Here is a 27832-nt window from a genome sequence, read left to right as displayed (position 1 = left end):
GTGTGACCTCTTCATACAGGCCTCTGTTAAACTTGTTTGGGGTCACACTATGCAAGAAAACTCCTGCTGTCAAAAATTGTGTGTGTTTTGTGCAATCAAAATGGTGATCGCATATTCAAATGAATAATTATCCCATGCTTAGGTCACTGTAATCTAATAAAATAATTTATTAGATGAATTTTAATATCTTTGTGACTGTGAAAATGTTTCATGCAAAAAGAATTTTCTCCATGATAATTATGTAGCCAACACTAACTGATATTCAAGCTCTGCAACTATGATGTCACAAAGACATTCTAGAACTCTGCTGAGCATTGGGTCGCCACAAAGACACAAACCTGAGATTACTTTGATCTCAGTTTTGAGGTGAGAAGACTCAATACATTTAAAGACCAACATCAGAGAGAACATGGAGTACACTAACATAAGTGAAACGGCGTTTAATTTGTTTGATGAAGCACGTTTCCAGGGCGAACACACTGACGTTATCATCAGGGCAGATGGCACAGAATTTCGAGCGCACAAGATCATCTTGTCTGCCTTCAGCCCTTACTTTAGGTGAGGAGAAGCATTTGAACTGCAGTTGTGTGCAAATTACCAAGAAATAATTATAATTACATACATAATTTCCACTGCCAGCATCATATTGTTGAAATTGCCTAAGCGGTCCAAATAATGAATTTTGTTCACAGGGCTCTTTTCTCCAACAACTGGAGCAGCACAGAAAAACAATTTTATGAAATTCCAGGAATGTCCCAAGACTCCCTGTCTCAGATTATTCAGTTTGCATACACAGGATCTTCACTCATTACAGAAGAAAATGTGACAGAGCTCTTGTTGGCGGCTGATCAGTTTTTGGTGTGGGGTCTTGTTGATGCTTGCTGCCAGTTCCTGGAGGAACATTTATGCCCAGAGAACTGCATTGGCATCTGCAGGTTTACAGAGGACTTTTTTTCCTGCTCAAAGCTCCACCATAAAGCAATGCACTACATCCTGCAGAACTTTGAGGAGGTTCTGCTCAAACCTGAGGAGTTCCTGGAGCTCTTGCTGGAACAACTTGAAGAAATCATTGGAAAGGATGAGCTGAATGTTAAACAGGAGAAGGTGGTTTTTGAAGCAGTCCTCCAATGGATTAATTATGCACCTGAAAACAGGAAGCAAACCATTGCCATGCTTCTGCCAAAGGTAAAACAGAGAGTTTTGTCTTGTTTTACATTACAAATATGTAATAACTCTTCAGTCAAGATACATTTCTGCTATAATTTTATTTAAAATTGTAGTAATTTTGTTTTGTCGTTTTGTCATTTATATTAATTTGGTATCACTTTGGTATGGGGAACACATATTCTCTATTAACTACAACTTTTGCCTCAATAAACTCTTAATTTACTGCTTAATAATAGTTAGTAAGGTAGTTGTTGTAGTGTTTAAGTTTAGGTATGGGGTAGGATTTTGGGATGTAGAATAAAGTCATGCAGAATAAGGCATTAATATGTGCTTTATAAGTACTAATAAACAGCTAAAATGCATGCTAATAAGCACCCAGTTAAAAGTGAGAATTGTTCCCCATACTAAAGTGTTAACATATATTTTTTTTTTTTTTGTTTAAGTGTGTCTATAATTTGTAGCTATCTCATTTTATTTCAGTTTTAGTTATTTTAGTATACATCAGACTAAATGAAAATGAGAAATGGTGTCGTTTTTTAATATTTTATTTAAGTTAAAGTTTATCCTCATTTCATTTTAGGGTTTTAGTTTTAGTTTAACTACAATAATCCTGGCATGGGGTAAGAAAATATTCTTAATTCAAATGGCAAACAAGTTTATTTTTCTTCCTCCTCTGACAGATATTTTTCTTGTTTTAAGCATAAACTCGCTTAAAGGATTAGTTCACTTTAAAATGAAAATTACCCCAAGATTTACTCACACCCAAGCCATCCTAGGTGACTTTCTTCTTTCTGATGAACACAATCAGAGTTATATTAATAAATATCCTGACGCATCTGAGCTTTATAATGGCAGTAAATGGGACCAATGAGTATGAGCTGAAGAAAGTGCATCCATCCATCATAAACATACGTCCGGGGGATTAATAAAGGCCTTCTAAAGCAAAGCGATGCGTTTGTGTACGAAAAATATGCATATTTAACAGGTTATAAAGTAAAATATCTAGCCTCTGCCAGACCACCTTCCGTATTCAACTTACAAAGAAAGTTTAATGCCTCTTCCAGTTCAAAATGCTTTCGCTACGTCCTACACCTTTTGTATTCAACTTACAGAAAAAGCTTTTTTCATAAGTTCAATATGGAAGGTGGTCTTGCAGAAGCTAGATATTTTACTTCATAACTTATAGCTTGGACGCGTCAGGATATTTATTAATATAACTCTGACTGTGTTCATCAGAAAGAAGAAAGTCATATACACCTAGGATGGCTTGAGGGTGAGTAAAGCTTGGGATAATTTTCATTTTAAAGTGAACTAATCCTTACATTTTAATACATTTTACAGAACACAAGTCTTAACATCTTAAGAAATTTTGGAAAATAATTTTTCATTTTTGAACTTTGAACTGCTTAGCAACAGCCTTGCAACAGTCTAGCAGCTCTGAAAGTCTAAACTCTCCCTTCACTGTGCTTCAGGTTCGACTGGGGTTGATGCCATCAGACTACTTCATCAATAATGTGAAGAACAATCCACTGGTGATGGAGAATGAAGCCTGCAAGCCTGTTATCATCAATGCAATGAAGACTATGTTTGACCTCAGCATGGATGAATCCACCAACCAAGAGCTCATACATCAACTGACACGCCCACGTCTGCCCTCAGAGATCCTATTGGCCGTCGGAGGATGGAGCGGCGGCAACCCCACAAATGAGATTGAGGCATATGATGTGAAGGCGGACCGCTGGGTCAATGTAACTCAAGACGATGAGCGTCCCAGAGCCTATCATGGTACAGCGGTCCTGGAGGAGTTTGTTTATTGTGTTGGTGGTTATGATGGTGTGGAGTATTTCAACAGCGTGAGGAAATGGAATCTCATCACTCACACTTTTCACGAGGTGAGTAATGTTGTAGGTCAACGTGTAACTTTAATTCAGCTTCCTTTACAAAAAAAGTACCATTGTCCAGTCACGGTGTCAGATTTTACTTTGATATTGTCATGGACCTTAGTACTGAATAATGGTTCTCCAAATACTATTAAAAAAATTGTGTAAATACCATTGTAATTTTTGCAACTGATAGGGCAGAACCAATGTGATGGTCTATTGATGTGTGTTTGGACATTGATGTAAAGTATCTGATGTGTTGCAGGTGGCCCCCATGCATGAACGCCGATGCTATGTAAGTGTGGCTGTTCTGGACGGGCTCATATATGCAATTGGTGGTTTTTATAGATATCAACGCCTTAAAACAGCAGAGCGTTATGATCCAAACACCAATCAGTGGACACTGACAGCACCCATGAATGAACGGAGGAGTGACGCCAGCGCCACCTCACTGCAGGGCAGGGTAAGAACACTCACCCATGACTCCACACTCTTCTGCTGGAGACTCTGTGATAATTGTGCACAAACATCATGTATGTTATGTTTGTGTGTGTTTGTCAGGTTTATATCTGTGGTGGTTTTACTGGGATCGAGTGTCTCTCTTCGGCTGAGAGTTATAACCCGGAAACAGATCAGTGGACTCTCATCTCTCCCATGAGAAGCCGCCGCAGTGGTGTCGGTGTGATCGCTTACGGAGATCTAGTGTATGCTGTGAGTATTAAACACGCATATCAGTGTTATGTATCATTGACATACTATTATAGTTTTTATATTTGAATATATATTTAATGTTTTTGATTAGTTTTATTTTATATTTTTAATTATATTTTAAATAATATTTGTATTAATGTAATTTTATGTTTTTGTAATTTCTGTCAGTTTTATATATTATAATCTGTGAAAGTTATATATATATATATATATTTAAAATGTTTGTAATTTTGTTGTGTTTTGTCATTTTCATTAGTTATATAGTTTTTATTGATTAAAAATATGTTTAAAGTTTAAAATAAATAAGTTTTTTTAATATTTTAATAATTTATTAAAGTTAATTAGTTAAAGTTTATTATATTTCAGTTAACTGCACTGTAAAAAAGAATTGTTGGTTTAACTTAAAAAAGTAAGTTACCTGGTTGCATTAAGATTTTGAGTTTATTTAAAATAAAAATTTGATTTCATACAACGAAAGCAATTGGGTTAATGTACAGAAACTCAGAATATTATGTTATCTGAACTACATTAATTATCTAAGTTGATTTGACAAAGGAAAAGATTTTATGACAACAAATCATGAAAATAATTTTTAAAATAATTTAGTTTATAATAACCCTGACACAAATATAGAAATATGGAACAATCACAGTTTAAAGGTTGCAAATGTGTAAATAGCATGCATGGATGTGCATACAAATGCACAGAATACATAATAAAAAAATTATTTATTTAAAGGTTGGTGGTTATGATGGTGCCAGTCGTTTGCGGAGTGTGGAGGCCTACAACCCGCTGACTGACATCTGGCGTGATGTTGCAGCAATGTACAACCCACGCAGCAACTTTGGCATTGAGGTGAGGTGTGGACAATTAATATCTGCATCTGGTAAAATGACAATAATGATTTTATGATAATGAATATGGTGGATCCCATATTAACTACACCGTAAAATTGTAGCAATCTTCAAAGATCAATGTGTTTGACTAAGAAAACATCTACCTAATTCCAACAGTTAAAAAATTCAACCCTGTTTAATTGAAGTGTTGCATCTTACTAAGATTTATTCATGTAAAGTTAAACATGATTTATTTTCCTTTTACCTTCCTCAAAATCCAGGTAGTTGATGGTCAGTTGTTTGCTGTCGGAGGCTTTAATGGAATTGGCACCACCTGTGATGTAGAGTCCTACGATGAGAAGACAGATGAATGGTAACTTCCAGAAACACTAAATCTCACATTTCATTTCAGACTGCATTAGATATCTATAAGTCTATAAGTATTATGTAGGCTATATTTCATTGCATTCACTGCATCTGTTTTCTCCACAGGTTTGATGCAAATGAAATGACCATTTACCGCAGTGCCCTGAGTTGTTGTGTAGTATCAGGATTGCCTAACATGGCAGAGTATGCTGCCCTACGAGACGCCGTACAGACACAAGACGAGTCTGACAGTGAATGATCTCCTTCTAGCAGATCTGACAGTCTGGTTACAAAAGGAGTGTCACGTTTCCTGAATAAATGCATTCAAAAAAAGAGTATGTATTCTAAATGTTAAACTTCCTCTCAGGTGTAGTGTTGTTCAAATCTCGCAAGGGATCTCTGGAGCTCAACAAACCAACATCTAATATTGAGAATTCTGTTTACTGAGTAAACTATTTATTGCTTTATTAAACTTTTACTGTCATTACTGGTCTTTCAGGGTGGCCGGTGAATGTGTCTTGGTCTGTGTTATGATTATAGATTGTGTATGATTGATTTAACTCATAAACAGTCTCTGTGAGAAGCATTGATTATGTGGCGTTTTAGGCATAATCTACACGTGGAAATATAACTTTTGTGTTACATTAAAAAGTTGAGCCTACAATCATTTTTGCAGTGTCATTATTGACTTCTGAAAATAATAATAATTAATATAGCTGCAAGCAGCGATGGCGGGCCCAAGCCCGGTTGCACTGCCAACCCGGTGGCTTCAGGGCAACTGTGCACAGTGGGCAATATGCATTTAAAACCTCCCTGAACTATCGTTTGTGCAACAGTCTTATGCTCCAAAAGCATGCTTTCATTAAATTTCAATATGTGTGGTATAAAAAATAAAATTATGAAATTAATAAATAGAGCCAAATCACAGAACCTGCAAAGACGATTTTAATATCAGTCTCAGGTAATAGTAAGCTACATGTCTAAATTTTTCTGCTCACTTATGCAAGTTTATTTTAAACAGCCACTTTTATAAAATCAAGTGAAATTTACTTAAAGCTGCAGTCTGCAACTTTTTTGTGTTAAAAATTTACAAAAATGATATAATGAGAATATACAACATGAATCCATTTTCCAAACCGTGTTTTTGTCTTATCCTGAATCATTATGGTACACTTATAATAAGTGTTTATATTCGGACTATTTCAGACCAGACTGGTAGGACTCAGAGTATCACAGTAACTGAGTGACTCGCCATAGACATACACGGAGAAAAGTAGCTCCGGCTACAATGTTCTTCCGCAAGACACGTGCAGTTCTGTTTATTGACCGCTAGAGGGCCAAAAATCAGGTCAATGATATTTTCTATCACCTAACCCAACCCCTACTCCTAAAGGCCCGGGTATACTTCAAACAAAGTTCTTTTTCGTTCTTCGATTAGGAGTAAAACGAAGTTCAAGTTCAGTAACAAAATAAACACAACAAAAATGAGAAAACAGCAAGCATTTATTATAGAAAGCATAAGAAAAACGTCGAATCATAACAGCATGGGAATGTTAGCACAAGCTCTGCAAAGTAGCTATCCTGGCCCTGGTAATATTTTAATTTACTTTGTACATACTGACACCTAGTGGTGCCTTTAAGAACTCTGTCATTTTATTAATACAGCAGCCATATTGGATTTCAGAGCTCATGGTGCAGAGTGTAGAGGTGCATCCATGTCCATCCTTGTTGTTTTACTCTTGAAAAGGCACAATCTGTAAGTTTAATCTATCCAGTAACATATTATTGTTTATTCTGTTTATGATTGATTGTATATCTCACCATTGTTATATTCTAGATTATGTAAAGGTGATTCATATGTATCTTACATACTGTTTTGAGATATGTGAGGTAACTATAGCTTTGTAAAGATAGCATTTTTTCAATATCTTTGTTCATTTTGGTTACAGTTTCACAAATTGGTCTTCAGTAAAGAAAGTTTGACCCTGATTTCCGTCTGCGACCTTTACTGAGCCTTTGTTTAGCTCGCTGCCAAAGTAAAATAAGAAAAACGCAAGCTGAGGGCAGAAGAGTGAAAAGATTGACTTCGTATCAAGAGCCTTATAGTGGACTACATGCACACTATCTTCTGAAAGATCCAGAATGTCACACTCGTCGAAGCACAGCCAGGCATCTAAGCTGGAAACCAGGTCAGAGGCTAAATCTTCAGCCAGTAACACTTCATCCTCACGTCGCTCCCATAAATCTAATGCAAGCCAAGCTGCAGCTGAAGCACGCGCAAAGGCAGAGGCCGCACGCACAAGAGCTGAGTTTGCAAAGCGTCAGATAGACATGGAGATCGAAAAAGGCTAGGATCGAAGCAACGCTGAACGCTCTGAAAGAGGAGGGTGAAGCTGAAGCAGCTCTCGCAGCAGCAAGGGTGTTGGAATCTGCAGCAGTTTGTTCAAATTATGAAACTGAAAGGGGCAGTTCCGTTGCTGTGGAACGTACTGATGAATACATTAGAAGGCACTTTTCTCTGAATCAAAATGAGAAGAAAGAAGATGATCAAGCAAGTGCTGAGCACAAAGACATTCCTGGAATCATCCAGATTACTCCTGATGCTGTAAATAACACGAGCAGACATGAACAAATGGGGTATCAGCATACAAGGACAGCCGAATTACTTTCCTTCTCCTGTGAGGAACCCCTGCTCCTCAAGTACGCCAGCACCTCGATCCAGTGAGGTGTCTGATCTTGCAGTGTTTCTTGCACGCCGTGATCTACTCACTAGCAGCTTTAAAGTGTTTGACAACAAGCCAGAGAATTACATACCCTGGAAAACAGCGTTTATGAATGCCATTGATGGTCTGAATCTAAAAGGCAATGAAGAGCTTGATTTGCTTACCAAATGGCTAGAAGGTGAGTCCCTTCGACATGCTCTGAGAATAAGAGCAGCCCATGCACATGATCCTGAAGCAGGCCTCAGGCACTTGTGGCAACGTTTAGACAAAAAATATGGTTCCCCTGAGGTAATTGAAGCATCTTTATTCCAACGTTTAGAGAATTTTGCTAAGATTTCTCACAAAGACTTCAATCAGTTGCAAGCACTCGCAGATCTCCTCCTGGAAGTGCTAGCAGTGAAAGAAGAAGGCAATCTACCTGGTCTTGGATTCCTCGACACATCAAAGGGTATAAACTCTATTGTTGAGAAACTGCCTCACAATCTTCAGGAAGCATGGATAGTTAAGGGAACAAAATACAAGAAAGACTATCTATTTCATTATCCACCTTTTTCATTCTTTGTTGAGTTTGTTAATGAGTATGCTGAAATGAGAACAGATCCCAGCTTCGATTTTCAATCTTCCAACACATTGCCTCTTAAAGCTGAAAAAATCCCAATAAAGCAGTCAAGATTCAGATCTTCTATCTCTGCCAGCAAAACGGAGGTTCAATCAAACACGTCTGTAAGTTCCGACATCAGTCCAGTTGACCTGACAAGACATTGTCCCATCCATAAAAGGAATCACTCACTAGTGAAATGCAGAGGTTTCAGAATGAAGTCCTTAGCTGAAAGAAAAAAGTTTCTCAAGGAGAACTCTATCTGCTACAAGTGTTGCGTTTCCTCAGATCACAGGGCTAAAGACTGCAGGATGATTATCCACTGTACAGAATGCAATAGCAATGATCATGTCTCTGCACTTCATGATGGTCCAGCTCCATGGCTCAAAAATGAACCTACTGTACCAACAGAGGCTCAAGGCGGGGAGCAAGAGGAACCAACCTCCACAGTGACCACATCCGTCTGTACAGAAATATGTGGAACAGGGCTACAAGGAAAGTCATGCTCAAAAATCTGCCTAGTCAATGTTTACCCTGCCGGTCGTCCTGAGGAAAAGAAGCGCATTTACGTCATGCTAGATGATCAAAGTAACCTCTCTTTAGCGAGATCAGCCTTCTTTCGCATGTTCAATGTTCAAGGTGAAGTCTTCCCTTACACGATGAGAACATGTTCAGGCACAGTTGATACTAGTGGGAGGAGAGCAAAAGACTTTGTGGTCGAGTCCTTGGATGGGAAAGTGTCAATGAATCTTCCGACACTCATAGAGTGCAACTCGATCCCTGACAATAGAATGGAAATTCCTACTCCTGAAGCCGCTGCTTACTACCCTCATCTTCAAACTATTGCCTCTCAGATACCTTCACTGGATCCTGCAGCGGATATTCTCATTCTCATAGGGAGAGATCTTATCCGTGCACACAAGGTCCGCAAGCAGCGCAATGGGCCCCACAATGCTCCATATGCCCAACTTCTCGACTTGGGATGGGTGATTGTAGGAGATGTGTGCCTCAGTGGAGCTCACATACCCATGGTGAGCACATTCAAAACTAGTGTGCTTGAGAACGGCAGGCCCAGCTTTCTCATGCCTTGCAAAAACAGCATCTGTTCTAAAGAAAGGTTCACTAGTGAAGATCCCAGGCTCTTTATAAAGAGCACAAAACGATCTCATGACATTGGAAAGCATATCTTCAAACAAACCAATGAAGATAATATGCTTGCACTATCTAAAGAAGATGAGGCTTTCCTGGACATTATGGACAATGAATTCACCAAAGACGATGCAAATAGTTGGGTGGCTCCACTCCCGTTTCGCTGTCCCAGAGCGCGTTTGCCCAACAATAGAGATCAGGCTGTTAGTCGTCTCTTATCACTTCGTCGTACTCTGAAAAGGAAGACAGACATGAAGCACCATTATGTGGAATTCATGGAGACAATGTTCAAAAAAGGACATGCCGAGACTGCCCCCCCTCTTAAAGACAACAAGGAATGTTGGTACCTCCCAAGTTTTGGTATTTATCACCCACAAAAGCCAGGGAAGCTCAGGATAGTGTTTGATTCAAGCGCCCAATACAACAACATATCCTTAAATCAAGTTCTCCTTAAAGGTCCAGACTTGAACAACAGCCTGATAGGTGTGATCATCCGCTTCAGATCAGACTCCTATGCTGTGATGGCGGATATTGAACAAATGTTTCACAGCTTTCTGGTCAAAGAAGAACATCGAGATTACCTGCGCTTCTTGTGGTTTCGGGGTCACAATCTTGATGGAGACATTGTGGAGTACCGTATGAGGGTCCACGTTTTTGGCAATTGTCCCTCTCCATCAGTAGCTGTATACGGGCTCAAGAGAACAGCTGTAGAGGGAGAACAGGAGTATGGAAGTGATGCAAGGCTCTTCATTGAGCGCCATTTCTATGTGGACGACGGGCTGAAATCATTCAGTTCGGAAGCGGAGGCCGTTGATGTGTTGAGCAGAGCTCAAAAGATGCTAGCACGATCCAACCTCCGCCTACACAAAATTTCATCCAACAGCCACGTCGTCATGAGAGCTTTTCCGAATGAGGATTTAGCAACTACTCTGCAGGGCCTTGATCTTGGTGTAAACTCACCAGCCATTCAGCGAAGCTTAGGATTGTGCTGGGACTTGTCAACAGATACATTTGTGTTTCAAGTTTCCATCAGTGACAAACCTTACACTAAGCGAGGAGTGCTCTCTACCATCAACAGTTTGTACGATCCTCTAGGATTTATAGTACCTGTAAGCATCGAGGGTCGCTCCATCCTAAGAGACATCTCTGGAAATGCAGATGATTGGGATGTTATTCTGCCTGAAGAGAAACAGGAGCGATGGCAAAAATGGAAAGATTCACTCAAACATGTGCAAGGGCTGAAAATCCCAAGAATGTATACCTCTACTTCATTATCTACTGCACACAAGAAAGAGGTCATCATTTTTTGCGATGCTTCCACTAAGGCTGTAGGTACAGTAGCTTACCTGAAAGTTACTGACGCAGATGGTTTTAGTGAAGTTGGTTTCCTCTTCGGCAGAGCAAAACTTGCCCCAAAGCCAGATGTCACTGTCCCTCGACTTGAGTTATGTGCGGCTGTACTAGCAGTGGAAGTAGCAGAAATGCTTCAAGAACAGCTGGATACAAAGCTGGATGATTTGAGATTCTACACTGACTCCAAGGTAGTGCTTGGATACATCTTCAATGAAACAAGGCATTTCTATGTTTACGTTCACAACCGAGTGCAGCGCATTAGGCACTCTACACAACCTCATCAGTGGAACTTTGTGCCCACTCATCTTAATCCAGCTGATGCAGCTAGCAGAGGGCTTTCCTCCGAGCAACTGACTTCATCATATTGGCTTACAGGGCCTCCATTTCTCCTTCACACAAGGCAAGACGAACTTGATAAAAGGCCTTACATCCTTGTCAGTCCTGAAACAGATGCAGAGCTTCGTCCTGAGTGTGTTACCTGTGTTACTAGCCTGTCACAAAGAAACCTTGGAAGTGCAAGGTTCCAAAGATTCTCCAGATGGAGCTCCCTGTTAAAGGCTGTAGCACGACTGCAACACATAGCCAAATCTTTCAAGCCCGGTACAGGAAATGTCTGTCACGGATGGCACATTTGCAACAAGCATAAGGAGGAAGAGCAGCTAAAACAGGCTAAAGCTACGATCATTCAAACTGTCCAGACAGAAGTCTACAGAGATGACTTTAAACGCCTAGAACAAGGTCGATCTGTGCAAAGGTCAAGTCCTCTCAACAAACTCTATCCATTCATTGACACAGAAGGGTGTCTCAGAGTAGGAGGTCGGCTGGGGAGAGCTCAACTACCATCTGAAGAACTGAATCCAGCTCTCATACCTGGTAAATGTCATGTTACCCAGCTTTTGATTCGACACTTCCACGAGAAAGTGTGTCACCAAGGCCGTCATCTCACAGAAGGTGCCATCAGGGCAGGTGGCTACTGGATTGTTGGAGGTAAGAGATCAGTTAGCAGCTCCATTTTTAACTGTGTCACCTGTCGCAAGCTGAGAGGCAAGCAAGAGCAGCAGATCATGGCAGATTTACCAGCCGACAGATTACACATAGACCCACCATTTACATTTGTGGGTCTGGATGTCTTCGGTCCATGGCCAGTCGCAGCCAGAAAAACACGAGGATGCCAAGCAGAAGCTAAAAGATGGGCAGTCATATTTACTTGCATGACCACACGAGCGATTCACATAGAAGTGATCGAGTCTATGAGTGCTTCATGTTTTATCAATTCTCTGCGGCGTTTCTTTGCCATCAGAGGCCCCGCTAAGATCCTGAGGTCTGATTGTGGAACCAACTTTGTGAGAGCCTGCAAAGAGCTACAAATTGATAAGCGAGGTTGCCAAAACACAAACATCCAAGCTTACCTATCGGATAACCAATGTTGTTGGCAGTTCAATCCTCCACATGCTTCACATATGGCAGGGTCCTGGGAGCGCATGATTGGAGTTGCCCGACGTATTCTTGATGCCATGCTCCTGCAACATAGCCCTGCTAGGCTCACACATGAAGTTTTGGTAACATTCATGGCAGAAGTGAGCGCAATTGTGAATGCTCGTCCCTTAACTGCAGTCTCCACTGATCCAGAACAACCGATGATACTAACGCCAGCAATGTTGCTCACGCAAAAAGTTGGAGCCCCACCAGTACCACCTGGTCAAATTGAAAATCACGATCTATGCAGAGCTCTGTGGCGTCGTGTTCAGTATTTAGCCAATGTCTTCTGGGGAAGATGGAAGAATGAATATTTGAGTGGACTTCAAGGACGTCGCAAGTGGCGTACAGCTAAGCCAAACCTACAGAATGGAGATGTTGTGCTTCTGAAAGATGCCCAGGAGAAAAGAAATGACTGGCCAGTTGGGATCATAACTAAAACCTACCCTAGTGAAGACGGCAAAGTTAGAAAGGTTGAAGTAAAAATCATAAAGAAAGGTGAACAAAGGTTCTTCCTGAGACCAGTCACAGAGGTGGTTCTTTTGGTTTCCAAGGAAACAAGTTAGATTGGTAGCCTAACAATCTTGACTGTACGATGTTGACATTTAATTACTGTTCCGTAAGTCTAGTGTGACATCTATTGATGTCAGGCGGGGAGTATCCTGGCCCTGGTAATATTTTAATTTACTTTGTACATACTGACACCTAGTGGTGCCTTTAAGAACTCTGTCATTTTATTAATACAGCAGCCATATTGGATTTCAGAGCTCATGGTGCAGAGTGTAGAGGTGCATCCATGTCCATCCTTGTTGTTTTACTCTTGAAAAGGCACAATCTGTAAGTTTAATCTATCCAGTAACATATTATTGTTTATTCTGTTTATGATTGATTGTATATCTCACCATTGTTATATTCTAGATTATGTAAAGGTGATTCATATGTATCTTACATACTGTTTTGAGATATGTGAGGTAACTATAGCTTTGTAAAGATAGCATTTTTTCAATATCTTTGTTCATTTTGGTTACAGTTTCACAAATTGGTCTTCAGTAAAGAAAGTTTGACCCTGATTTCCGTCTGCGACCTTTACTGAGCCTTTGTTTAGCTCGCTGCCAAAGTAAAATAAGAAAAACGCAAGCTGAGGGCAGAAGAGTAGCACTCCAGTCACGTCACGTCTTCATATAGCACTTTATTCAGTAGATTGCTTAAAATCAAGCAGCTTTACAGTATCAAACATGAAAAACAGTGTTAGTGCCCTTATTTTTACAAGCACAACTTCATTTTGTGCTATAAAGTGGCTATCCAGTGTGTTCATGTTTTCACCCGCGGAGCTCTTACCTCGACGAACTCAAACACACAAAATGAGTCAAGGACGCGTCCCACGCGAATGAAGGCGATGCCTCGGCACACACCTCCTATTACGTTATCGTTACGGACCAATGGTAGTACGAAGGTGTTTTGCAGCTGGAGCGAACTTTTCCTGAATGTTCGCTTTGGCAAGCCGTTTCGAACTTCCAAAAAGAATGCAAAACAAACTTTGTTTTGGCCTGATTTTGTTCGAAATGACATCACATCAGCTCATTCTTCGATTTTGTTTGAAGTATACTGGGGTCTTAAACCTACCATCACAGAAACATGTAACCATCACTAGATTTAAATAAAAACATATTTTGGCTGATTTATAAGCCTTTTAAAAATAGTGAGGATTGACTGGTCCTCACTAGTGGGTTGTGAAAGTATTCCACAAAATAAGTGAGGAAATTTGGTCCTCACAAGTATAGTCAAAACAAGTACAGAGAGGGACACAGACAGAGACCCACACACACACACACACACACACACACACACACACACTCACGCACACACAGAAAGAGTCAGACTGAGGAGTGAGGAGGATGTGGGGGGGAGGGGGGTGCCACATAGAGAGGGAGAGAGAGGGTGAAAAAATCCACATTCAAACCAAAATATCAGACTTCCTGTTGGTCAGAGCTAATGACTGTAAAATAAAAAGTTGTCCGGCTTAATGAGAACAATGTGTGTACCGAGTTTGGTGACTGTAGGTTAAACTAACCACCACTTTTTTCAAGAGGTGGCGCTATAGAGGCCCTCCTTCCTGCCCTTTTCTGAGGCTTTGCCCATGTCTACTGGATGACAATCCTGACATATGAGTCGAGTTTCATGCAATTTGAAGCATGCTAAGTGTCTCAAACCCATCCAAAACAAGTATTGAAGTTTGATCTGCCCATAATAACTGACTTCCTGTTGAGCTGGCATATAACTTAGAGCATGAAAGTTGTTTGGCCCGATGAGGTCTATATGTGTACCGAGTTTCATACTAATACATGCAAGCGTGTTTGATATATGGACCAAGTTTTCGGACACCATTCAAGGGGGCGCTGTCGAGCCCCACTGCCATGCGGCCGCAGATTCCAATGTGTGTGCCAATTTTCAAGAGTTTTTGAGCACGTTAAAGCCCCCAAAAAGCCCCAGATGACGGAAAAAAAATAATTCTCCTTAGAAAAACAAAAGGGCCCTGTGCCTGAGTGGCTTGAGCCCTAAATAATAATAATGTATATAAAATATATATGAAATATGGATGAATATATATGAAATATATATGAAATAATAATAATAATAATAGTAATAATGTATATTAAATATAAATGAAATATGGATGAATATACAGTACAGTCCAAAAGTTTGGAACCACTAAGATTTTTAATGTTTTTAAAAGAAGTTTCGTCTGCTCACCAAGGCTACATTTATTTAATTAAAAATACAGTAAAAACAGTAATATTGTGAAATAGTATTACAATTTAAAATAACTGTTTTCTATTTGAATATATTTCACAAAGTAATTTATTCTTGTGATGGCAAAGCTGAATTTTCAGCATCATTACTCCAGTCTTCAGTGTCACATGATCCTTCAGAAATCATTCTAATATGCTGATCTGCTGCTCAAGAAACATTTAATGTTTACAATTGTACAAAATATTTGTGTAAAATATTTTTTTTCAGGATTATTTGATGAATAGAAAGTTCAAAAGAACAGTGTTTATCTGAAATCTAATCTTTTGTAACATTATAAATGTATTTACTGCCACTTTTGATTGATTTAATGCATCCTTGCTTAATAAAAGTATTCATTTCTTTAATTTCTTTTCAAAAAAATAAAAATACAAATTCTTACTGACCCCAAACTTTTGAACGGTAGTGTATAATGCTACAGAAGCTTTGTATTTCAGATAAATGCTGTTCTTTTGAACTTTCTATTCATCAAGGAATCCTGAAAAAAAAAGTACACAACTGTTTTCAACATTGATAATAATCATAAATGTTTATTGAGCAGCAAATCAGCATATTAGAATGATTTCTGAAGGATCATGTGACACTGAAGACTGGAGTAATGATGGTGAAAATTCAGCATTGCATCACAGGTATAAATTACTTTGTGAAATATATTCAAATAGAAAACAGTTATTTTAAATTGTAATAATATTTCACAATATTACTGTTTTTTACTGTATTTTTAATTAAATAAATGTAGCCTTGGTGAGCAGACGAAACTTCTTTTAAAAACATTAAAAATCTTAGTGGTTCCAAACTTTTGGACTGTACTGTATATGAAATATAGATTAAATATATATGAAATAATAATAATAATAATAATGTATATGAAATATAAATGAAATATGGATGAATATATATGAAATATAGATTAAATATATATGAAATATTTATGAAATAATAATAATAACAATAATAATAATAATGTATATGAAGTATAAATTAAATATGGATGAATATATATGAAATATAGATTAAATATATATGAAATATATATTAAATAATAATAATAATAATAATAATGTATATGAAATATAAATGAAATATTTGATGTAGCAGCGATATTGCTGTGAATTTCATGTTTTTCAATATTTATTTTTATAATGTTGCTGTTTTCTAAATTTTAAATTTTTTTTAGTAAATATGTTTTAAAATCATAAGATGTTATTTTGTTTTATTCAGTGTTACTATCAGCAGAAACACTGTAAAAAGAATCTGTTGAGGCTCTTGTTGGTGAATAGAATATTTTTTTTTGGAATATATATATATATATATAATGATTATTATTTATAAGTAATCTACCCAGCTATATATATATATATATATATATATATATATATATATATATATATATATATATATATATGTGTATGTAATGTCCAGAAAGAAAGAAAGAAAGACGGTGAATTACGTCTTCTGTAGAAAGAGCTACTATAATTTAGAAAATTAGTCCGCCACTGGCCCACAATGCCTTGTGCGGTGCGGCTGCGTCACCGGAAGTATGTGCGGTGGACTTCCTCTCTCTCCTCCGCGCGTGCTTTGCGGCAGCTGTGGGGTTTATTAAAGGTTTATTAACAGATTAAACTCAAACTACAGGAATAAACGCCCATCATGTCTTACCCGATTGAGGATGAAGAGGTGACCGTGAGTGACAGTTTTGACTTGAGAGCGTGTGTGAGAGATTGAAGCGTGTAGCGTGTATTGCTCTTAATCAATTGAGCATCACGATCAGACTAAAGTTTAATTCCCTTTGTTAATTACAAAACTCACCCTGCATTTTAATGTCAACATGTCAGATTGTTCATTGTAAATGTTCTCATTTTTCTGCAGTATGATCCTTATACCTACCCCAGTGATTATGACTATCATACCGGTGAGTAACGTTATCTGCTAACGTTAGATGACAGATAAAGACAAAAACACTAACAAAGGACACTTTCTTTATACTCATAAACACACACACAATAAATTAATAAATATGTGTATATGTATATAATATATAAATTCATACAATAAAATATATGAAATATTCATACACTATTTGTGTACTATTAGGGGGCCAAAGTTATATAAAGTGTATCTTTTGCAGGCGACCCTAAAGCTGATCTGGCTTATGAACGTCAGTATGAGCACCAGCAGACATACCATGTGATCCCTGAGGTCATCAAGAACTTCCTGCAATATTTTCATAAAACCATCTCAGACCTGATCGATCAGAAGGTTTACGAGCTGCAGGCCAACCGTGTGTCCAGCGAGAGCATTGAGCAGAAGATCTACGAGATCCAGGATGTTTATGAGAACAGGTGTGCGGCCGTACGGTTACATACACTTTTCTGATGCATGTATAGAAATCTTGACGTATCTTTGTATTTTATTTCATTTTAGCTGGAACAAGCTTACAGATCGCTTCTTTAAAACGTCTCCATGGCCGGAGGCAGAAGCCATCGCTTCTCTGGTTGGTAATGGTGAGTGAGTCTATTTAACTTTTGTCGCATTCAGGAATCTGAAGCTTTGAACCGAACAGTTTGATGTAAGGTTTTTCTTTGCTGACTTGCACATGTTTGTTTTTGTCTGGTACAGATGCAGTTTTCTTGATCCTCTACAAGGAGCTGTACTACAGGCACATCTACGCCAAAGTCAGCGTGAGTGTGTTTGCTCATGTCTTGTTGAATGCGTTTTATAGTCAAGGAAGTTTTTGTGAAAATAGATTTAATCACTAGATTGAGTCTCAGCTCTTTTCCTGTCTTCTCATCTGTAGGGAGGTCCAACTCTTGACCAGAGGTTTGAGTCCTACTACAATTACTGCAACCTCTTCAACTACATCCTCAGTGAGTCCACTTTAAAATATTTTATAACAGAAATCTGTTATTTTAAATTGGAATAATAGATCACAACATTACTGTTTTGAATGTTATTGTTCAAATAAATGCAGCCTTGGTTAAAAAAAATCATACAGACCCCAAACATTTGAACAGTAGTGAATATTGTCAAAAGGTTTTTTTTTTTATTTATATCGCCCAGTCGTAGATCTTGAGTTTGAGTAGATTTAAATATGAACTTGTTTTACATCAGAATATGTAATGTGGATTATTTTTCTCAGATGCCGATGGACCGGCACCTCTGGAGCTTCCGAACCAGTGGCTCTGGGACATCATCGATGAGTTCATTTATCAGGTAAGAGCGAACCGCGTGAGGTTAAGGAGACTCTTGGTCCTCACGAGTCCTTCTGTGTTACTGATGTGTTCATGTAGAAGTGAAAAGCTCTATATCTCTTAACGTTTCAAATGAAATCCACCTGTTTAGCAGAATCTCAGGTGCTGTATTTTCTCTCTGTGTTCTGCAGTTCCAGTCATTCAGTCAGTATCGCTGTAAGACTGCCAAGAAATCAGAAGAAGAGATTGAATTCCTGAGGAACAATCCCAAGATCTGGAACGTTCACAGTGTGCTGAATGTCCTGCACTCTCTGGTGGACAAGAGCAACATCAACCGTCAGCTGGAGGTCTACACCAGTGGAGGTGAAAGACATCAACCGGCCCTCACGCACTGACCTTCTTCTTCTTTATCCAGTTCAGATCTCAGAATGACGCTGGTGTTTCTGTCACAGGTGACCCTGAGTCCGTGGCTGGAGAATACGGCCGTCACTCGCTCTATAAGATGTTGGGTTATTTCAGTCTGGTGGGTTTGCTGAGGCTTCACTCTCTGCTGGGAGATTACTATCAGGCCATCAAAGTCCTGGAGAACATCGAACTCAACAAGAAGGTATTAAAATAGCCTTGTACCAGTTTTTTTTTTTTGTTGTTTTTATTTGAGGGGCCATTTACAGTTTTCAACTAAAAATGGAAATCTTTTAAGGCGTTTTAGCTGTTCATTTACACGACAATAGCGTTTTGGGAGCCTGAAAATGCAAATTTATGAAAACAGGTTTCAAGGTGCAAGTTATTAGAGACATTATCGTCTCTCTGGAAACTACAAAAACACGAATTTGTGAAAATGGTGACGTCATGCATATTACGTGTTCAGTCTATAGGCCCGTAGTTTTTCTTTACAAAGTGACATCGCCAACTACTGGCCTGCCGGTAGAATACAGCGTTTTTAATCGTTTTTGTGGATCCATGTGTACGGGGATAGTTTTGACAATGTTGTAATCTACACGGAAAACACAAAGGAAAAATTTCAGCTTTTAGTACATTGTTGTTGTGTAAATGTATCCTTGGTTTTATTATAGTTTGGTAATATTTTGAATTCATAGAGCCCCTAAAGGGAAATGGTGATAGGGAAAAAGTATGAGATCATGGGAGGAAAAATTATGTCACTGCTTTTGTGTTCGCTCGCAAAACTTTTGCTTTCCCCTGAGAAACTTTGCGAACGCAAACGTTTTAAAACATATTTTTGTTCCACGACCATGTCCCTTTTAGGGGCTCTATATGAATTAGCTCTTATTTTTATATTATTAGTTTTCATGTTAATTTTAGTTTAATTTGGATCAATTTTGTTATGTGCTTTTTTAAAATTTGACTCTTTTTTTTGTTTTAAATATTGCTGTTTATTTTTATTTCAGTTTTATTTCCAGTTAATTATTTTAGGGTGTGCTCACACTTGTAGTTTGGTTCGTTTGGTTTGTTTATTTCTGAACCCAAAAAAAACAAAACAAAAACATTTAGTCCTGGTCCGATTTGCGTTCAGATTGGCAATTTTATCACTGAACCAAAAGACACTGAACTTGAAGGCATAGGGATACGTTCACAACCTGATTGGTCGGATTTTATGACGTATTGCCTATTTTGAGACGGAACTTACCGAACATTCAAAACAATGCTGTGTGCTGAGGTAAATGCGCTTGTTGTGTGTGCGTAGCCTGCATATGATGGTGTTTTGACCAGCTGGGAACTCGTGAAGAGCTTATAAAATGTGTAAAGGTGTCAAAACAGTGGCGGGAATCCATCCGTCACACACACAAATGATCTGCATGGAGACGCGCGTCTGATGCCTGTGATGGGCAAACTCACGACTATGACAAGGAAAATCGATATGCATGAGGATTCTGACCTTTTTAGGTCTCATCTTCCTGTTTTTGGTTCGTTTACATGTCTTTGGTGGGTGTTGCATTCATATATCATTCGAACCGCACTAGAGCTCATTTTGGAACCACTTGTTTGGTGCGCACCAGGGTTCAGATGGGAGCTTTCACACTTGCTCAAATGAACCGCACTAACAGCAATCACACCAGGGTTCGTTTTAATCGAACCAAATGCAACAAGTGTGAACACACCCTTAGAGCTTCAACTTATTTTAGTTTGTAAAGGCAACATTTCTTTCTTTTTTTTTTTTTTTAAGTTTCAACTGTAGGTTGTATATTGTATATTTTTATTACATTTATTTCAATTATCAGAATGTTTTTAATAGTTGTAGTTTTAGTTAATGGTAATAACCCTGCCCCATGTACCGATGTCTCAAGGCTTTGTCATGATGCTAATGTTGTATTCATGATGTGATTGTGTTTCAGAGCATGTATTCACGTGTGCCTGAATGTCAGATCACCACCTACTACTATGTGGGTTTTGCGTATCTGATGATGCGACGCTATCAGGACGCCATCCGCGTCTTCGCCAACATCCTGCTCTACATCCAGAGGACCAGAAACATGTTCCAGAGAACCACCTACAAATATGAGATGGTCAGTGAATCTAAATTCAAATGCCTTTGTCCTATTTGTGTAATATTTGTTGTATTGCTGCGTTATGTTGTATGCTTATTTAAATTAAATAAAAAAGCAGTGTATTATAATATATTTTTTACTGTACAATTACTGGTTTACAGTAATAAGGATAATGCAAATTTCATTGACATGAAAATAGTGCAAAACATCTTAAAGGTGCTGCTTTTTTTTTTTTTTTTTTTTTTTTTTTAATTTGGGGTGTGAGACTGAATAAAATCTCATGAGCACATTCAACCAGTCCTGTTATTTGTGCATTAATATTCCTGGTGTTATACTTGAAGATACTGCTGTACTGTCTATTATATGCTGTCATATTGGTGTGATATTTAATCAAAACGTTGTATCGTGTGATGTTCAGATTAATAAACAGAACGAGCAGATGCACGGGCTGCTGGCCATCGCTCTCACCATGTACCCCATGCGCATCGACGAGAGCATTCACACACAGCTCCGCGAGAAATATGGAGACAAGATGCTCCGCATGCAGAAAGGGTGAGAATATGCTTAAAAATAAGTCATATTTGGGATTGTTAAAAAATAAAATCATGTTTTTGAAAGAAGTCTCTAATGCTCTCTATGGCTGTATTTATTTGATTTGTTTACTGTAAAAACAGTAATATTGTGGATTTTTTTTTTTTTTTTTTTTTTTTACAATTTCAAAGAACTGTTTTCTATTTAAATAAATTTTAAAATGTAATTTATTCCTGTGATTTTCAGCATCTCCAGTCTTAATTATCACATGATCCTTCAGAAATCATTCTAATATGCTGATTTGCTGCTCAAGAAACTTTTCTGATTATTATCAAAATTGAAAACAGTCAGGCTGCTTAATATTTTTGTGGAAACAGTGATAATTGTTTTGTTTTTTTAGGATTCTTTGTTTAAAAATAGAAAGTTCAAAAGATCAGCATTTGTTTGATATAGAAATTATTTGTAACATAGCATTATCAATGTCTTTACTGTCAATTGATACACTTTTTGATGAATGAAATGAATGAAAGTATTAAAAGTGTGTGTTTTTATGTTTGTGTGTGTGTGTGTATATATATATATATATATATATATATATATATATATATATATATATATATATATATATATATATATATATATATATATATATATATATATAAAATCACACACAAACTAGCATCTAAAAAAAAATGTCCCCTCTTGTTCAGAGATCTTCAGGTGTTTGAGGAGTTGTTCAGTTTTGCCTGCCCCAAGTTCCTGTCACCTGTAGTTCCAAACTATGATAACGTTCATCCAAATTACCACAAAGAGCCATTCCAGCAGCAGCTCAAAGTGTTTGCAGAGGAGGTGCAGCAGCAGGCGCAGCTCTCCACCATCCGCAGGTACAACAGTTTTCTGTCTCAGCTGTCTGGATGAACTGGAGCTCTGGTCATGGAATCATCAGATATTCATTATATATTTATAAATATGAAACATTGTGAATAGTGTGATACTTAAATTTTATTTGACAATTAGTTTTCCTGATACTGTTTTGTTATATTTGTGATTTAAAACTTAATTAAATGAAAAAAGGTGGAAAGCATGCTGTAAACAGTAAAAATCTTAAAATCAGTTCAAATGCATTAGTTCCTACATTAAAAAAAAAAAAAAAATCTACTTAGTTACTTAGCTCAACTTGCAGCTGATTGTTATATTCCTACAGCTTGTGCAGTTGCATTGGTTATTAGAAAAACTCCTCAGCTGACTCCTGTTTCTCTCAGTTTCCTGAAGCTTTACACAACTATGCCTGTGGCCAAGCTGGCCGGATTCCTGGACATGACTGAGCAGGAGTTCCGGATCCAGCTGCTGGTCTTCAAACACAAGATGAAGAACCTGGTGTGGACCAGTGGCATCTCTGCTCTGGACGGAGAGTTTCAGTCTGCATCTGAGGTTGACTTCTACATCGACAAGGTGAGTGTCAAGTTTTTTTTCCTTTACACTAGAACTGCTAAAGTTAACACTTTAAATTATGAGATTAAATACAGTCATGAAAACTTGGACATTTCATTTCAATTCTAGCTTTTAATTATTTCTTTTACATAATGGACATTTTATACAGTAATTTTTTTTTTTTTTTTTTTTTTTTTTTTTTAAATATTATACTTTCGTAAATATTTAATTGGCTGGATGTTTCTCTATGAAATGATCTTAAATTATCACAAACAACTGAAAATGTTTTGGAAATTTTAGTGAATTTTAAAGTCTTGAACATTATTTAATATTTTAAGTCTTAAAGATCTATAGCAAATATGTTTATTTCCAAGTTTTACCCAGTTCTGAATATTTTCACTGATGAAATGATGATCTTTGTGAGTGCAGTGACTAAAAAGATCACTTTGTCTTCCATCAGGATATGATCCATATCGCAGACACCAAGGTTGCCCGTCGCTATGGAGATTTCTTTATCCGACAGATCCACAAGTTTGAGGAGGTACACTTAAATTATTTTTCAAACATACATTCTAGTCATTTCCTTGTGTAATTAAACTTTATGTAAATGTATTTATGAATTTAACATCTACACTGTCACATGTTGATTGTACCTTTTTCATGTTCTCTAGCTTAACCGAACGCTGAAGAAAATGCCTCTGACTTCTGGCACCTCGGCTTCGACCAGCTCCACATCACGTGCCACATAATGCAGATCCTACCAGAAGTTTCTCAACAACTAATTAGAACCTGATTGATCTTACCTTGATCTCCATCGATCACAGGCCAACCCAGACTTCTCAACTGAACCAGTCGGAGACTGTTTCTGAACTATAATGTCATCCCGTTCAGTTTCACTGACTTGCTCTGGTCTGTCAAAAACAAGCAAAGCTGTTGGAAGTCTTTCTAATGCTTTTTTTCTAAGTCAATAAAGTTTGATGTGGCTGAACTTTAGTTTGGAGTTGTCTTTCTTTGAGTATGCATATTAAAGCGGAACTCGGTAAGATTTGCGAAGCTCCCCCTACAGTTTCCTTCAGTGAATCACACTGTCGTAAATACTCCAAGTGCAGCTCTGGACTACAACGTCTACAACGCTCACCAGCGCAGTAGTTTTGCAAATACAGTACAAGAAAGAGGAGGTGGGGAATTTGCAAATACAGTACACTCGATAGAGGTGGGTAATTTTCGAAATTGTCTTATAAAGTCATAATATATACATTGTTTTTGAATTACCGTAAAGCATTTTGTCACTCTCGCGTGAACATGAGGCGAGATTGTGTCGGGTCGTGCAGCTCAACTTGCAAGTTCTGTTTTCTGGCGTAGACGTGCCAGAGGGGGTTAGTGCTCGCCTCAAACACACCACTACAAGTCAATTAACCATCGCAAGGACTTAGAAAACTATTTATGAAGGTAAAAAAAGTTACTTAGTTCTGCTTTAAATATAGTGGACCTGAAAAAGTTCTGGTAATTATTCACAAACCATTGCATAAATTATCACATTGAATTCTGTGACAACTGACATAAGAATGGTTTTATAAACAATTTACATGCATGAAACGGGAAATGCGATTCTGTCAATGTAAGGTGTTAATAATCCAAATGAAACAGCTTCTCAAACGAGGGAAAAAAAGTAGGGTGGGACATAATTTTGTCCATTGAGTGTTGATTGGATCGTTGTGGTTTGACGAAACTTGATTGACAGCTAGCCCCGCCCTGATCTCGCTGCAAGAGGGAGGGTGCGCTGCGTTCAAGTCATGTCAGAAAGATCATATACGAGTTGAGCGCCAGCACAGTGTAAATGCGAGTGGAAAGCTTGGATTTTTTCTTTAAGCCCCGAATTTATGAGTTTATCAGAATTTTTTTTATTTACAACAAAATAAGTGAATTGCACTAACGATACAATGGCTTCATAAAGTAAAACATAAAAAGCAAAACGCAGCCGATGCACATTCTTTGTTCTTTATTTTCTACAATCAGAGTTTAAGAACCTTGCTGTATTTTTGTGTAGTTGGTTAAGAGAAGGTACACCATCTTAACGCACCTGACGTCGTAAACACGAACTTCCCAGGAGGACTTGAACGCACCAGATATTACTTTGATGAAAGGTTATGAGGGCACAAAAGAAAACAAGAGGTGCACTGATAAAATCATTTAATATACACTGCAAAATTCCATAAGAAAAATGAACAATTGTCCGTTTTGATTATGGTGATTTCAAGCATCTGTGTTTTATAACTGCCAGAAGGTGGCATCTTTGTATGTAGTCACTTATATTATCGAGCAGGAGCATATGACACGATACCAAACTAAACTTTTCTTTCCATTTATTTTGGACCAAGACAACTTTGGGTTTACAATAGATTAGTATACAACAAAATATGTCTTGCACTTTGACAACAGTAGTTTTTTTAATGGGGCTCAGGATGTTTTTAATCTTTTTCAGTTCGATTTTGATAAATACATGATTCTATATGTAACGTGACGTCTGAGAAATGTATGTTTTGTGTCAGTGCAGCGTGTACGTGTATCTTGTAAGGGCCACTTTACGCTCTTTAATATCCTGTTGCTGGGCTTCAATACATAAAGGAATGCCCTCCTCTTGGCGACTGTTGCTTTGGTCAGTATGTTATCATCATCTTCAGGTCCTTGAGGCAAAACCGTTGCATATTTCCTTTATTCAAACAAGATCCACAAAGATTTTTCATCCACAGCCTCAACGCTGGTGACTAGACAATAATGACAAAGAAAAGTTACAAAAAAGAGGAATATAAAAAAATAATGCCATACAACACACACCGCTTAAATAATCTGGTATAAAATGTTGAAAAATAAATACACTTAAATACAACCATTTACACTCAACTCTGTTTGGTAGGTCAGCATTTTTCTTTTCCAAAAATATCGTTTGTATTCTTTATTTTTATATATCAAAAAAGTAAAAGAAAATAAAAACATGTCATTTCCCCCCTCTTAGGTGGCAGTGTTCTGTTAGTGTTCTGTCATATTTTAACAGGTTGACTTTTCTTCTTTTTTAAAAGTTCAAATTGAGTTATGGCATCTCATGAACCTTACAAGCACGAGTTTCACTGCCGTTTTTATTAAAACCATGACACACATGACAAGTCCCTCAGTTCAAGCAAAAACTAAATGAATAGTGTTGTTGTAGTTCACTTGACCAGACACAAATCTCTGGCCTCAATAAGTTCAAGTGGAAACAGTGTTTGGTCAGCTGACTGGGTTTCCTCATTGGTCCATGAAACATCTTTTTGTCCATTTTGTTGAATGCAGATTCCACTTTTTTTCAAGACAGTTCACATTTTTAAATAGAGTTCATTAGGTCATTTCTGTAAAGTCTTAAATCCTGTCTGTAAAGGACATTGCAGAACAGTCTATTTTGTAGTCTTTTCCTCTTTATATCAGATGGGCTTTTCACACTTATCTGTTAACCCAGGCTAAAAAAAAAAAAAAATTTCAATGCATGTTTTCACATTGTTCATAACATTGATCAGACAAATATAGCACGCAACCTGCTTTACAAACATCTGTGGAAAGTCACCATCTAAAATCCACTGTCTTAAAGTTAAAGTGTCATTTAAAAAAAAAAAAAAAAAAAGTTTAAAGATGGCATGAAATGTAGGATGCGATAGAATTCTTCCCTATTGTGATGTGTATATCCTAGTGAAACGGCCTCTCAAACTAGAAAAAATATAGGGCGGGACTTGATTTTGTCCATGGGGAATTGATTGGACGGTTATGGTTTGCAATTGGTTGATCTCATGTGAGTGACAGGTTGTCCCACCCCAATAAACGTATTCAGAGAAGAGAAGAGATGTTGATGCGAGAGGGAGGGGAATTTATTTTGATTAATGAAAAAAATAAAAAATCTGTTCTGTCCTAATCCGCTTCGCTCTTTATAAATGGCACCTAATGCACGTAATACAAGCTCATTTATATCACAGAACTACTACTTGGAAAACACTGTGATACCGCTAGTATTTTGAAGTATGTGAACAGTGATATTCTGAAGCAGAGCCAGTCAGCCATATGTAGGTTAGATCCCTCGAAAAGGCAATATAGGTTGGGTTCCACTTCAATTTTAGACACGCACTCGCAAACTTCCCTAAGCACTTCCCCTCGGGGGAATCCCTGCCGCCATTTTGAAGTGTGTTCCACTTCGTGAAGTGGATGAGGGAAGTTTATATGGACAGACCCTCGTCCCCTCAATTTTGACGGAGGGAGTGATGTACACTTCAAGCACAATTTGACTGTGACATCATAGCAAATCATGCTTAACTTAAGTGTATGAGATATTGATTATTTTGGGAATTAATCGCATAATCGTGTATAATATATTAATTATGTTGATATTTAATCGCATAATATTTGTAGCTACCTAATATTCACAGTCAAAGTTTATACTATTGATATTTTGTTTCATTTGTGTAATTTTATTTTTCTCCAACAGCTCATTTACCTACAGGATTTTATAGCTATATTTTCTCCAACAACTTATAAGCATATAGAATGGTGCATAAAAAAATTCATAAGAAGAGAAGGGGTTTAAATAATAACAGCTCCATAGTGAATTCCAAGTGATCAAGGGCTTAGTGCGTTTCATTTAAACCTTATGCCAAAGTCCCTTTAAGACAAGTCATTTCACTCGGCGGCCATCTTTGAAACGCCTCTCGGGCATCCTGGGCATCATGCAGCTCCTATCTCTTTGAATGGGGAAACATCAGATTCTCCAAAACTGTTCGCCAACCTTACGATTAAATTTCATATTTGAAATCACCAATGAAATCTAACAACAACCGACTCATAAATTTAGTTTCTAAACGGTCGAATCATGACAAAAAAAAACTATTTTTTCAGGCTGGATCAAGCTAATGCGCATGCGCAGACCTAAATGCGCGTCTCTTTGGAGGCGCGCGTCTGACTGTTTCTATAGAAACCGGTGATTCTAACGGCCGCTGAGGTGACGCGATGACTTTACCAGTCGGCGATTGGCTCTTGGCTTTAGAAGGCGGGACTTATTCCGCCATATTGCGTGTTACACTTTCTCCCATTCA

The 27832-nt window shown here is 37.8% G+C and overlaps 2 protein-coding genes across 4 annotated transcripts; both read left to right on the top strand.

The window, feature by feature from the left end:
- The first annotated feature begins 220 nt into the window (after positions 1-220).
- LOC125277624 (kelch-like protein 10) lies at positions 221-5624 on the top strand. Of its 2 annotated transcripts, none has more exons than XR_007186946.1 (8): positions 221-558; positions 693-1185; positions 2640-3059; positions 3313-3510; positions 3609-3758; positions 4497-4618; positions 4876-4967; positions 5087-5134. XR_007186946.1 is itself a non-coding variant. In XM_048206105.1 (8 exons), the coding sequence occupies exons 1-8, from the start codon at positions 410-412 to the stop codon at positions 5217-5219; spliced, it is 1752 nt and encodes a 583-aa protein (XP_048062062.1). In that variant the 5' UTR covers positions 255-409; the 3' UTR covers positions 5220-5624. The 2 variants fall into 2 exon arrangements, 1 of the variants encoding a protein (XP_048062062.1); XM_048206105.1 differs by having other exon boundaries at positions 255-558; positions 4497-4613; positions 5087-5624.
- A 10966-nt stretch (positions 5625-16590) lies between these two features.
- On the top strand, positions 16591-23712 carry LOC125276717 (eukaryotic translation initiation factor 3, subunit 6 interacting protein). 2 transcript variants are annotated; one of them, XM_048204510.1, is made up of 15 exons: positions 16591-16744; positions 16937-16979; positions 17196-17409; positions 17492-17571; positions 17687-17748; positions 17865-17934; positions 18207-18280; positions 18450-18621; positions 18711-18865; positions 20610-20780; positions 21181-21314; positions 22004-22177; positions 22556-22745; positions 23185-23265; positions 23396-23712. In XM_048204510.1, exons 1-15 carry the CDS (start codon positions 16718-16720, stop codon positions 23471-23473), a joined length of 1725 nt encoding a protein of 574 aa, XP_048060467.1. In that variant the 5' UTR covers positions 16591-16717; the 3' UTR covers positions 23474-23712. The 2 variants fall into 2 exon arrangements, with proteins under 2 accessions (XP_048060467.1, XP_048060466.1); XM_048204509.1 differs by having other exon boundaries at positions 16591-16750.
- Positions 23713-27832: the final 4120 nt, after the last annotated feature.

Source organism: Megalobrama amblycephala, linkage group LG10 (genome assembly GCF_018812025.1).
Source record: "Megalobrama amblycephala isolate DHTTF-2021 linkage group LG10, ASM1881202v1, whole genome shotgun sequence".
NCBI lineage: Eukaryota > Metazoa > Chordata > Actinopteri > Cypriniformes > Xenocyprididae > Megalobrama > Megalobrama amblycephala.
Note: the sequence above shows the minus strand (reverse complement) of the source record. Positions and strands in the feature narration are given on the sequence as shown.